The 13,691-nt window shown below is 38.8% G+C and overlaps 1 protein-coding gene across 6 annotated transcripts in view; it reads left to right on the top strand.

Annotated features, from left to right (window-relative positions):
* Window positions 1-13,691, top strand: part of LOC124595634 — a 316,080-nt gene that overhangs the window by 287,868 nt on the left and 14,521 nt on the right. For 5 of the 6 annotated variants that reach the window (XM_047134463.1, XM_047134461.1, XM_047134460.1 and 2 more), the window contains one exon: window positions 7,523-8,381. In XM_047134463.1, the coding sequence (XP_046990419.1) occupies window positions 7,523-7,747 (225 nt within the window). In that variant the 3' untranslated portion in view covers window positions 7,748-8,381. Of the gene's footprint in view, window positions 1-7,522; window positions 8,382-13,691 lie in introns of those variants that run through there. The other variant, XR_006978228.1, reaches the window with a different exon arrangement.

Genomic DNA, 13,691 nt, shown 5'->3' with positions numbered 1-13,691 from the left:
TGATGGAGAGTGTACCAGAACATGCTTCACAGATACAGTGTCTATAACAATGTTGGCAGTTGCCACATTGAGCAACAGTTCTAATGCATCAGTACCATCCTGTATGTAGAGTATGCTGGGTTCTTTTTTGTTTGCAATAATGCAGGCACATAATGTTTAAGTGTTAATACAAATAAATGTGCTTAAGTGATAAATGGAAGTTTTGTTATGTTTCCTTTTGAATTTTTCCCTAATAACTGTGCTGTGTCATGCCTAATTCATTTCCTTTAATTGAAAACGTGGTTAGAATAGAAACAGTATGTTTCGAAACATGGGTTACTATTCAAAATATTGTGTACTCCCTCCACTCTACAAGTCCTAGAAGTTTATAATGGGAATTTCTGAAAACCGTATATAAGAATGAAGTCATTAAATGCATAATGTTTTGAGGTAACTAGATAACAAAGTTGCTGAGCTAATTTTGGACTTCATGCCCAAACCATTGTCAGCTTCCCTGTGTACGGGCTTAAAAATGTCCCTTGTCTCAGAGTTTGACGAATCAGAGCCATGCAAAGTTAAAAGATTGCTAACCAAAGGAGACTTAGGAGACAAAAAGTCATCTACTATGCTCAGAGAGGTACACGTTCTTGTCATTAAATGATTTTATAAAAACTATATTTCTTCAGTGACTACCAGTCAGTGCATATTCTATTCTAGTAGCTATTCAAAATGTGAAGGCCATCATATATGATCAGATAGTTTTTCAATCTGCATACTATATTTGTCAAATATTTGACTGTGTATGGCTCTGTAGATGTCTTTGTTAAACTCAGTGTGTGTTTGATGTGCTAGGGAGAAGTTTTGATTGAATTTGAATTCAACAAGATTGCTGACATTATTTGTGTTTTTCACCATTCTTTAACGAAAATGAGTTTTATTACAATATATCTCACTGTATCATGAGTTAACACAAGAATGGAAATTATGGTCAAGGTTAAAAGTAGAACAGCACTGGTAATTACCAAAATAGTATAGATGTTGTGTCATTCCCAGCCATATATTATGCAGGGCAAGGCTAAGAAGAAAATTAGTATTCTATGCACAACCTACAAGTGAGAGTGCAATAAAATTAAAAAATATCAAAGCTATCTGGTTCTTCCACAATTAATGTACGAGAGCTATTTGGAAAGCAAGGTCTGACTGGGCATGAAATTGAAATTATAGTGAAAATCCAATGAAGCTTTGCACAGATATGTTTGGCAGTGTCTCTAGTATACCCATCGATCACGTCACATCACTCTCTTCAATTCTGAGCTCAGAGTGAGCACATAAAGATGCTGAGAAAATAGTTTCTCCTGCCAGGTAGGAGGGCCTGTGGAGAGATTTTGCCTGATCTCATGCAGCCCATACAACAAAACTGTCACGTGTTTCTTTCATGTCAGTTCTTGGGTGCACTGCGCAGGGGCAATGAAGACGCTCCGGACAATTTGATCACCTACAATACAACCTGTAATTGGCTCCCCTGAATTCTGCTCACATGAAATGCTGACACTGAAGACAACATTTTGGCACAGGTAATGAACTGTAGACCAGCATAGAGAATTGACAGAAAGCACAGGCTTCTATGAAAAGGCTATCAGAAAGTTGGTACAATGCTGTGGCAAATGTCTAAGTCATAGAGGCAGTTATGTAGAGAAATAGCTGGAAGGTGTAACTAACTGAAGCAAATAAAATATTTTTTTATTTTCGCAGTGGTTTCCAGACCTCACTTTCCAAATAGCTCTCATATACGTTCCCAAATTGTGTTATTTTAGTAAGCTGTCTTTAGAGGACCAAGTAGAAGATAATATATATTTCCTTCGGCAGATTTCCATGGGTATATTTGTCTCAATTTCAACTGTATGCTTGACCAGCATCTAGTTATCTTTTCCTTCCTTATACAAATTGCTGAAAACAGTGCAACAAATGCTTTGTCTGCATACATAGCCATTCCCACTAGTTTCAAAATACTTCATCATACGAATAGCATCTGCTTCAAAAGTGGAGTTAAACTGACAAACTTTGTTGGTATGTGTATGAGATTGTTTGAGGTATCCATGGATAGAAAAGATTGAATATGGTAAACAAGTTTGATCATTTAGTCTCAGTGCCTAAAGTCTCAATGCAATGGCTTCTGTGGCTTGGAAAATTGTTGAGATTTTATGACACCCAGTCAGGTCGTATATAGTGCAGAAACTTCTTTGCCTGCATTTCAAGGTGACAGACTTTCCCATATGGGAAAGCAGCTGAGGGAAATTCTGTGCAAATAAGTAGACGCAATAACACTTGTGTACTGTTGCAGCAAAATTAAATGACTGCATTAGCAGTAATATCAGACACAAAAAATATGTTGGGCTTAAGTTGGATACTGTGGATGTACTGAAGAAACAACTTAAATCATAGATATAAAAACACAAATTTTGTTCCCTAGTCTCTGATTTCCAATACAACATTGACCTTTGCTGGTCGTTGTCCTCTACCCACCCCCATTCACTAAACAAAATTTCTGCTAATGACAACTGCAAATATTCTTTGCAAGCAGTATGAACACCCAGCAATAACCATAGCAAAGCTTATGTCCAATGCGTGGAATGGCACATAACAGCAGCCTTAAGGGTGTTGTGCCAACGTTGGGTGGTGTCATTAGTTTGAGAGTGGTATGCTGTAGTTTGAAACCATTGGACACTGCACAAGTTACTTAACTCTGTAAACAGATGGGGGACTCAAACTGTCTGCCCTGGTCAGTGGTTATTGATGTGGGGCAGCTGAAACATGTGATCCTCATCTGTAGGAAGGCAGGTGCCGTAGTTTTGGATGGAAGTCCACAAGTGGACCTGCTTCCACCCAACATGTCACCCTGCATATGGCTCATAGTATATAATAGAAACCATTTGATTGTGGCAGTGGTTCTTCTAGATTCAGGTGTATATGCCATAGTCTTCCTTTAGGAATTTTGTATTTTTCGTGTTGCAGGGAAGTGTGATGTCTGACAATGCTGGGCTGGCAGTTGATGCAAGTATGGGTCCACTTCCTACAGTTGGCTTTAATGTCAGACCTCAGGAAGGTTGTGTTGATGGCAGGGTGTGACAATTTCTGTAAGTTGTCAAAAATAGCTCTGTGGAACTCTGATGAGCCCAGTAGACATACTTTGGAATGTGAAGTATCACACCATAGGTGCAAGTCCATGCCAGAACTCTGTACTGGTTCCATAGTTAACCTGGTGTTGCTGTCCATCAAGAGCATTGTTACCTGTAGATCCTTCTTTTGTTCCTTCTCCATTTCACTGAAGTCTACTGCAGCATTCAATGTTAATCTGAGACAGAAAGTCAGGATCCATGTTGTCAGCACTATTAACATGGCATATGTCCATAGGGAGTTGCCCAACATCATCCAGATGATGGAAGTGGCGAGAATAGAAGTTCTTACTGGGTTGTGTATTGCGTGTACCAGTGGTCAGTGAATTTAGCAGGTATCTCTCAGCTTCCTCATGGAAATGTTTAATAGCTTTGCACAGAGCCAAAAATCCCCCGGTCGTAACCTGACTACATTTGTTGTGACCCAATGACTTTTCACAAAATGAATCAGAGAGGTGGTTGTTGACCATCTACTGTTCATTATAGGACTGCTCCAATTGTGGACTGTGACACTTGTAAAAGTGTATTGTTGCAGGAAATCTCTGAAGTTCATGAAATTTTGTTACATGTGGTGTCTGCTTGATGAGTTATGTACATTCTTGATCCCATCCCGCATCACCGAGTGGCCCAAGAATGCAACCTCCTGCCTGTGTAGCTGGAATTTGTCCTGGTTTATTACGAAAATGAATTTCTCCATCACATTGAAAAGCGAGTGCAAATGCTCACCATGCTGTTCAGGTGAAGAGGAGAAAATTGGTATATCATCTAAGTATGGGAAGCAGAATGGAAGATGACTAGGTCCCTATTGATGAGACACTGCCAAGTTTGGGTGGCATTTTCTAACCAAATGGCATGAACAGGAATTCAGATATTCTGAAAGGAGTGATGACAGTGATTTTAGAGATGTCATCTGGTGCCATTTGAATCTGTAGGTATGCCTTTTCACATTCAATAACACTAAATATGGAAGCACCAGCCAACGAGTGGGAAAAGTCTTTAACATCAGGAACTGGAAATCTGTCAAGCACTGTCCAGGTGTTCTGTGCCTGGTAATCAACACATATTGTGTGTGCGCTGTCCTTTTTAGGCACTCAGTGGATGCAGAAAGACAATGTGCTCTTTGATGGTCACAGGACACCAGGATTTAACAGTTGTTAAATAGCTGCTTTAGTGATATTTCACTTTGTTGGTGCTAGATGCTGGGGTTATGAAATACAGGAGGTCCAGGGGAAGTTCTTTTCTGTGGACAGTATTGTCCCTAATGTCACATTGGGCAAGGAAATGTGGAACATAAGACAAACTTCATGGAACACTGGAAGGATGTAGTGATCTGCTGATGTCATGTCAGTGACTGTAATTGCTGTGTAGTTACCTGTTAAAGTCCGTGGTTAAGGTAAGGACAGTTGCTAACATTACCAGTTGGTCACTGGTGAGTGTTTCAAACCACATCTTTACGTAACTGTATAACACCCTCTCTAGCCCCTATGTCCACAGCATCCAATTCAAACAAGGTCTGAATTAATTTTAGTAAATGAATTCTTTATCACTCCTATAAGGGCCACTACATGTGTCTCCCACACTCTTTAATTTTCCAAGTCTTGTAAAATTGTGTTGAGTTGGGAGTTTGAAGATGGAGGTTATTTGGCATTGGAAATTGTACTAATTCTTAACCGTGACAGCTGATGCTTGACTTTAGCTAGCTCACCCAGAAACCCGGGTCAGAGGAGACTTACAGGAAGAGATGAGAAGGAAAGACTCGTTGTTGGGGACTGCACTGGATGAGATTTGACAACCTGAGAGCTTAAAGGTGGGAGATATGGTGATAAGCAAGACAGAAATCACTGACAAAACATCTGCAATACTTCAGAAGAGTGGAAAGCTAAGTGTGTTATATATGGTTGTGATGAGGGGTAGGGGGACAGTAGACAGGGCAGAAAATAAAAGATATAGAAAACTAAAAGATAATGAAGAAAGAAATAGTTTCTGAGACTGGAGAAACTTAAAGAAAATAATTAAAGAAAATTGTGGCCAGGTGGGTGGCGAGAACCAAGGACATGTTGTAATGTCAGTTCACACTTTTAGAGTTCTGAGACACAGGTGTGTGAGGGAAGAATCAAGATGGCACTTATGGTGAAACAGGCACCAAGGTACCAACTGTCATGCTGTAGAGCATGCTCTACAGCAAGATATTGTATATTGCCAGTATACACCATCCTTCTCCCTTACCCTATGACTCCCAACTCTGTGACCACCCCTGTTGTAAGACTTGCCCTATGTACCCTCCTGCCGCCATCTGTGCCTCTTGTACCAGCTGTTGTGTAAACATTTTTTGGCATTCGACATTGGTATGATTACCACCAAGTTATCAGTTAAAATTTTTCTTAGTTTGTGACCGTATTGTCAATATGTAAAACTACCAACATTTCGGTCATTATTGCAAGTGAGCTTCTGCAGGGTGTTTTTGTCATCAGTTTTACATATCAACAATGCGGTCACAAGCCCAGAAAAATTATATTGAGGGGGAGTATGCTTGCGAAACACAATATCCTGTTAGAGAGCATGCTCTACAACATGACAGTCATGACCTCAGTGCTAATTTCATCAATTGCACCATCTGGATTCTTCACCCAGACAACAGTTTCTTGGAACTCCACAGGTGGGAACTGATGTGACAACATGTCCTTGGTTTCTTTACCCACCTGGCCTTAATTTATGTTAATTATTTTCCTTAATTACCTCAACCTCAGCTCCCTTTCTTCATTTCCTTTTAGAGTTCTTTATCTTTTATTTTCTGATCCCGAACTCTGCCTGTTCACCCAAACTCCGCCCCTTTTTGCTATCACACCAGTCCTTTTACTTCACCCCTCTTCCTTCTCTCTTCAACTCTTTTGCCAGAAATATAAACTGTTGACACACACTGGAATAATTAGTATTATATTTCTGTTTGTTGCTTCCATTACAACGTGACTTTAGCAAATATGTATATGCATTTATTGTAATTATTTTTTTAAGTGACTTACTTGACTTAGTTCCTGTTGTTCCCTCTGGTATATAGGGCCGTGATGTAATTCTTCCACCTGGTACGATTTCTAGCAAGTCTCTTCACTTCACTTAACTCCAGGTTTTCCCATCCTCTGCAGCTTGTCTCTCGATCGTCCTTTTCCAGGTCTGTTTTGGATGACCATTTTTTTTCTAACTCCTTGAGGGTTCCAATCCATCACCACCATTTCAACAGCTCCATCTGGTATTTTTTTAAGTGCTAAATAAATAATTATTTTAACTTGAACCACAATGCCAAACTTTGTGGATGACAATTCATTTTTCTTCTATTACTGTGTGCAACATTACATACAGGGTGTTACAAAAAGGTACGGCCAAACTTTCAGGAAACATTCCTCACACACAAAGAAAGAAAATATGTTATGTGGACATGTGTCCGGAAACGCTTACTTTCCATGTTAGAGATCATTTTATTACTTCTCTTCAAATCACATTAATCATAGAATGGAAACACACAGCAACAGAACGTGCCAGCGTGACTTCAAACACTTTGCTACAGGAAATGTTCAAAATGTCCTCCGTTAGCGAGGATACATGCATCCACCCTCCGTCGCATGGAATCCCTGATGCGCTGATGCAGCTGTGGAGAATGGCGTATTGTATCACAGCCGTCCACAATATGAGCACGAAGAGTCTCAACATTTGGTACCGGGGTTGTGTAGACAAGAGCTTTCAAATGCCCCCATAAATGCAAGTCAAGAGGGTTGAGGTCAGGAGAGCGTGGAGGCCGTGGAATTGGTCCGCCTCTATCAATCCATCGATCACCGAATCTGTTGTTGAGAAGCATACGAACACTTCAACTGAAATGTGCATGAACCACATGTTGTGTCGTACTTGTAAAGGCACATGTTCTAGCAGCACAGGTAGAGTATCCCGTATGAAATCATGGCAGTGAATCGAGGAAGTACAGTACACACTGACGAAACTAAAATGAGCTCTAACATGGAAATTAAGCGTTTCCGGATACATGTTCACATAACATCTTTTCTTCATTTGAGTGTGAGGAATGTTTCCTGAAAGTTTGGCCATACTTTTTTGTAACACCCTGTATAATGTTGGTATTGGGGATTTAACAAAAAGTTGCTTTAATTTTATTTTTGTTTGTAGCTCTGATTGTTATCGGGTAATTGAAGGGAATTAATATTTATTGTGCCTTTTGTTCGCCTGAATTTTTTTCTTAAGTGTCTCCTTTTGTATGTGTATAGTTACAGATACAAGTCAAAATACGAAGACCTAGAATCAGTGACAATTTAGTACTCAGATTGCACATCCAAGTTATTAATTAACAATTGGCTTTATTTCTTCTGCAGGTAAAATGTTCCTCGCAAGACAGAATTTGCTGCAAAGAAGACAGTGCTTTGTTAGGACCTAGTACAAGTCAGATCAAGCCTTGTTCAGTGGTTCTTAAAAATTTAGAACTTTCATCAGAGAAATTTGTATTCCCACCCTTTCCTCATGTTACTTGGACTACAAAAGCGAGTGACTTCTGTTTGCCGCAAGATTATATGAACACAGTGCGGAAAAAAGGCAAGTGAACTGACAACACTGCCATCCATATGAATGCATGTCACCAAGACAGTGTGTGTGTGTGTGTGTGTGTGTGTGTGTGTGTGTGTGTGTGTGCTGGGGGGGAGAGTTACTTATGTAAATAGTGGATCATTATTTTATCTGTAAATAATGTGTAAGTAATAGAAAAAATATATTGTCACTGTTTTTAATCTAAGCTAGCAGAAAATGTATGTTTGCAAAGCATTTTAAAAGAACTTGCCACAAATATTTTGATAAGTGAAATAATTATGCATGCTACATTTTATAAAAATAACAGAAAAAAATACAATGAACAAATGATCTGCAAAGTGTGACTGTGTTTATCTGAGAGCAAAAGTATTTATTGTGTTTAATATTTTGGAGGGAAACCAGTGAATTTATGTATAGCGTCAGTTATTTCTGATTTATTGCACCGTGTGAAGAGAATATATGAAGCATCTCAAACTACCAAAATTGTCTGTTTTGAAGTTCTTTAACATGAGTGTAAGTTTTTAATGTGTATGTCACTTAGCTACATGGGTGAGAATATTAAGTATATTATTTACAACCAAACATGTTGCTGTAAGATTTTGTATTTATTGAGTTGTAAACTTCACTGTGGAGTGTAATGTAAATTTTTTGTACCAAATATTTATGTCTTGATGTGTATCTTTTACATCAATAATAATAAGAATACTTATTATATGTTATTTATTTATTATACATATAGTTGTGGGAATTATTTTTGTATGTGTTGCGTTTTCTGTAATTACCCACTTTACAATTTTATTGTATATGACATGGAAAACAAAACACTGATTTCCTTCCCTGTTGACTGGAGATCAAAACATTGAATCACTAGGCGTTTCGGTTTCTAATTCAGTGTAGAGGAATTTGTCAGCACCAGTTGTACTTAATTTTTTAAAAACAACAGTTGAAGCTATGCGTGATGTATCTATACACATCTGTATCCAAAAGTGAGAAATTTTTCATCAAGTATCTCCTAAATCAAATGAAACACATGAGGGATGGAAAAGTTTATTGTAGGTGTGATACTGTGTATTAACTCATGGTGGACTGGGAACAACAGTTTATAAATAGGAAAATTTTTTCATTATTTGCTGGTGTTAATGGCTGTATGTCACTGTGCCCTAGTACTTATCTTGGGCTTGATTATTGGCATGGTTGGAATTTGCACTTTACTTTGTTGTTATCCAAGGACAAGAAGCAACATGGAAACCCTTTAATTATGATGAAATTCTTTGAGGTTTATGGGCATTAAGTGCAGCACATTTTGATTAGCGAAGAGGAAAATGTGATGTGAGGAACTGAGAAGTCATATTTGCACTTAACTTAGCTTTCCAGCTTTCCCTTGTGCCTTTAATAGATGCGCCTAAGCGATGGAATGATTTAGCAGACACTTGATGGAAAATTGTAATTTCTCACTTTTGGAGACAGCTATGTGTAGATGTATCACACACAATTTTAATTGTGGTTTAAAATAAAAAGAAAAGTGTAGCTGGTGCTTACATTATCTTCAAAACCATTATCTCAGTTACAAAATCATCATTAAGATGTTCCACATGCTGGACAAGAAAATAAGTAATAATTATTACATGATCTGTAAGGAAAAATACATTTATGTATGTTGGAAGGTTAAAAAGTATTTTGGTACTGGACTCTACACTCACCTGTTTTCAATTACATGTGTAGTATATTACCACTGCAGAGCTTTGTTCTGTGAAACTTGATAGTACTATATGTATGGCCTGGAATATAACATCTGAAGTTATATAATAACTGATAACAAGTGCCACATCGTTTCGCCTGCTAACAACTAACTTTAAGCAAAGGAAGCAAGGATAGACTGCTACTTGCCATATACAGGAGACCTTGAGTCACCAACAGGCACAACGAAAAGAGTGCTATACATTTAAGTTTTCCTGACACACAAGTCGCCGAAGTGGCGTCAACTCGAAAGACTTGCACCAGACGAACTGTCTATGCGACAGGAGGCCCTAGCCACAGGCATTTCCAAGGGATTAAGAACATGTACTTCAGTTACACATTTGTGTATTAGTTTTGTTTACTGTATCAGCATGCAGAGAAGTGGCAAACATAATATTATCAGTTATAATCTTGCTAGTTAGTTAGTTGCATTTCTATAGGTCACTTGCACAATATATCGTTGTGATCTGGAATGAGTCATTCTACTGGTTGTTAACCAGGGTTTAAATATGGCTATATGCTTACCATATACCAATGAGTTGACATAACAGAAAAGAGTATTTGGTGTAATAATAGAAATAAGTTCATTATGTAAAAGTTTTTAGCTAAATAAGCTGTAGGTTACAGGCACATCCGTGGAATAAGAGGAATTGTGTTGAAGAAACTTTTTTTAGCTCATTTTCAAATTTAGCTTTGCCATCAGTCAAACATTTAAAATAATTGGAGAAGTGATCAAAGATTTTTGTTGCAGCACTATTCATCCCTTTCTGAGCTGAAATCAGTTGTAATTGGGAGCTAAAAGGGTCATATTTTATGGACACTAATTTCATGAAAGGAAATACGTGTTGTGATGTTATATTTATAATACCTATCTCCTTAAACTGTTATCTGTGTTGGCGAGCACCACACATTATTTTTATGACACATTTTGGGGCAATGGAAACTTTATTTCTTGTACATCAGCTATTCCAGTATATAATTATACGGTGCGTCCCAGAAATGTTGCGACAAACTTTGAGGGTTTGCGGAACAAATTGAGGAAAGGGGACCGGCATCCAGAAACGCCATCCAGCGATCTTATAGAGTGCCTAAGTAAGTTATAGGCACCAGCACCTGCCACTGGGCCACCCCTTCAGCAGCAAATGTGACTTTGTATGCTGATGAACCACAGGCAGAACATCTCGGAATATTGTTTGTTTTTCAGTGATCATGGCTGATTGCTACCATCACCAGTAACGAATATGGAGCTGGTTGCTGCATAGACACGCATTGTCCCCATTGAATACGATGCTCTGTTGCATTTGTCGAGGACAGTTTTGGGCATAGGTTTCCATCTGCAGTGTACCAAAAAACATTGGATATTTTAAAGGGTTCCAGAAGAAAAATGAATTTTATATAGAAACCTGTGGCCGAACCCGTCATCCATCGAGGTAGCAGAGCATTGCATTAATAACAGATAAGGCCTTTCTACACAGCAGTTAGCTCCATCTTCTCCACTGGCAGTCATGGCAGTTGTAATCACTGAATAATAAATGACATTGTGTTGATGTCCTGCATATGGTCCCTCAGTGTAAAAAGTCATTTTTGCTGCCTAAGAGGTGGGCTAGAGGCAGGTGCCGATGCCTGTAACTTCAGCGCTCTGTAGCGTCCCTGGATGATGTGTCTGGACACGGGTTCCTAGCCTCGATTTGTTCCTTAAGACACCCTCTACAACCCCTCAAAGTTCATCTTAAATGGCATTCTTGAATGAAACTAAGGAAAGTATATTATTTTCCTAATTTGTTTCCCTCCTAGACAGAAATGACATGAGCTGCAAAAGTGGCAGTAATGAGTTGTTTAAGAAGCTCTAAAAGTGCTATTTAAATTTAAATTTTCATCAGTATGTACACCCAAAAGTTTTTAAGATTATTCCTTGGTCACTAATCCTGGTTAGTGCATTAAATTTATCATTGTTGTTACAACCTCTGGTGTACAGAAGTAAATATGCAGATTTTATAAATGAGAGAGAGACCATTTGTAAAACAAAAAATGTAGATAACTGAGGCACCCAGAAGCCAAGACAGGTAAGTGCACTTTATCATGCTTTAAGAAAATTAATTGCAAAGTTGAGTGAGTGACACTCTGTTTAGCTGCACTTAATTTGATGTGTTATCCATGTTTCACTTTCCTACACATCAGCTGTTATCGAGCGAGGTGGCGCAGTGGCTAGCACACTGGACTCGCATTCGGGAGGACAACGGTTCAATCCTGCGTCCGGCCATCCTCATTAGGTTTTCCGTGATTTCCCTAAATTGCTCCAGGCAAATGTCGGGATGGTTCCTGTGAAAGGGCACGGTCGACTTCCTTCCCTGTCCTCCCTTAATCCAACGAGACTGATGACCTCGCTGTCTGGTCTCCTTCCCCCACACAACCGACATCAGCCGTTTATACCAAAGACTGAAATCCACTGAATGTGGTACTGCTCAGTGGAGGTGCTATGGCTCTTTAATAGGGACTGCACTTACCTCGTCTAGCTTCTGTATTCTGAACTGCTATAGGATGATTCAAAATAAGTAAGTTCAGAGTTCTTTTATATTTGCTCAAGCATAGAGCAACAATAAGAAACTTTGCACCTCTGAAGCAGCTACACTTATGTATCAAAAACCATATGCTGTTTTCCATCTCATTCTGCTAACTGGCTTTGCTTTTGACTGTGGTTATTACTCTGGCCTCTTCTTCGCAACACAGATTTATGTAGACTGGTGGTATGAAGCACAATAATTCTGTAAGGCTCGTGCGTGTTATGTGCTGTATCTTGGCCATCAAGGGAGCCGTTTTGTAAACACAACCTGTCTGTTTCCCCAGTGATTGTGGCCTCTGCCCAGTCCTTCAAAATCCAGTATTCTTTGACTGCAAAGAGTATCAGTCATTGTTCACACAAATATTATTTATCACATAAACTGTGTTTGATACTGCAGTCATTTTCAAAAGCCCATATTACTTCTTAGTTGATGGCTACATCAGAACATAGGGAGTAGTGAATTCCTCCTCAAGGCTCATACTAGAGGTGTGAACATGACAGATACAGACAAATATCCAGTATTGTGTTCAATGACTGTTTTGCTTGTAAACTAGTATTGTTGATTCTGCTGGTGTTTGTATCTTTGACTACATTTATAATGTAGCATTTCTAGGGATCAACTGTTTTGGAGTTGGTCTTTTGCCTTCTAATGACAGGAAATTCTTTTGAAACTTCAGTAACTGTTGCCAGTTTCTGGGATGAAAATTTTGTGCTGAAATTAACATTTAGTGCTCTCCAGGATCCAAAAATTTATATCGCCTTTTTTTAAAAGAACTTCGACTCGGTGAGTCTTTATGGTTAGCTTTTTCATTCTTGTAACTATTCATGACCCACATCCATAATCTTACAACAAAGTGCCTTGTTTCGTGCACCACAGTTGTCATTTATGACTTCATTGTCCTTCACACCTGGTGGTTAGATTTTTAGGAACTTAAGTAATCAAAAAATTATTTATTGGTAGCCCCAGTAAAGCTCAGTTGTACTCATTATCTGCCATATCTGATCCAAAAAAATGGCTCTGAGCACTATGGGACTTAACATCTGTGGTCATCAATCCCCTAGAACTTAGAACTACTTAAACCTAACTAACCTAAGGACATCACACACATCCATGCCTGAGGCAGGATTCGAACCTGCGACCATTGCAGTCGCGCGGTTCTGGACTGAGCGCCTACAACCGCTCGGCCACCATATCTGATCCAGGAAGTTTGTATTTTCCTGCAAAATTGTGATTGTAAATCTCACCTTATAAAATGTTTTAAAGTTCAGGGTCTGTGTCTGCATCCATATTTAAGACTTCTGAACAACTGCCCATTGAGAATAACAACCATTAGAGAACAGCTGGTTTATGTACATACCTATCTTCCTTGACCACCAAGCATTGAAGTTGAAATCAGACCCTTACTTGTTTTGGCCATTAGACCTCAGCACCTGCTGGACTCACAGCTTGCCTATCTTTCTCTCTCAACAGAGGACACTCATACCCATTTAATTTTGTGCTGAACTCTGTACACCAGGAAATTTCACATACCTCCATTGGTTTCTAGGCATGTCATTTGTTTTATACACATTATTTACGGTTTCCTTTTTTCTGTGATCTGTTGTGCTTAATTATATTACTCTCTCTCCTGCAAACAAAACTAATTCTGCTTCATGTGTATTAA

This window comes from Schistocerca americana, chromosome 2, assembly GCF_021461395.2.
Source record: "Schistocerca americana isolate TAMUIC-IGC-003095 chromosome 2, iqSchAmer2.1, whole genome shotgun sequence".
Taxonomy (NCBI): Eukaryota; Metazoa; Arthropoda; class Insecta; order Orthoptera; family Acrididae; genus Schistocerca; species Schistocerca americana.
Note: the sequence above shows the minus strand (reverse complement) of the source record. Positions and strands in the feature narration are given on the sequence as shown.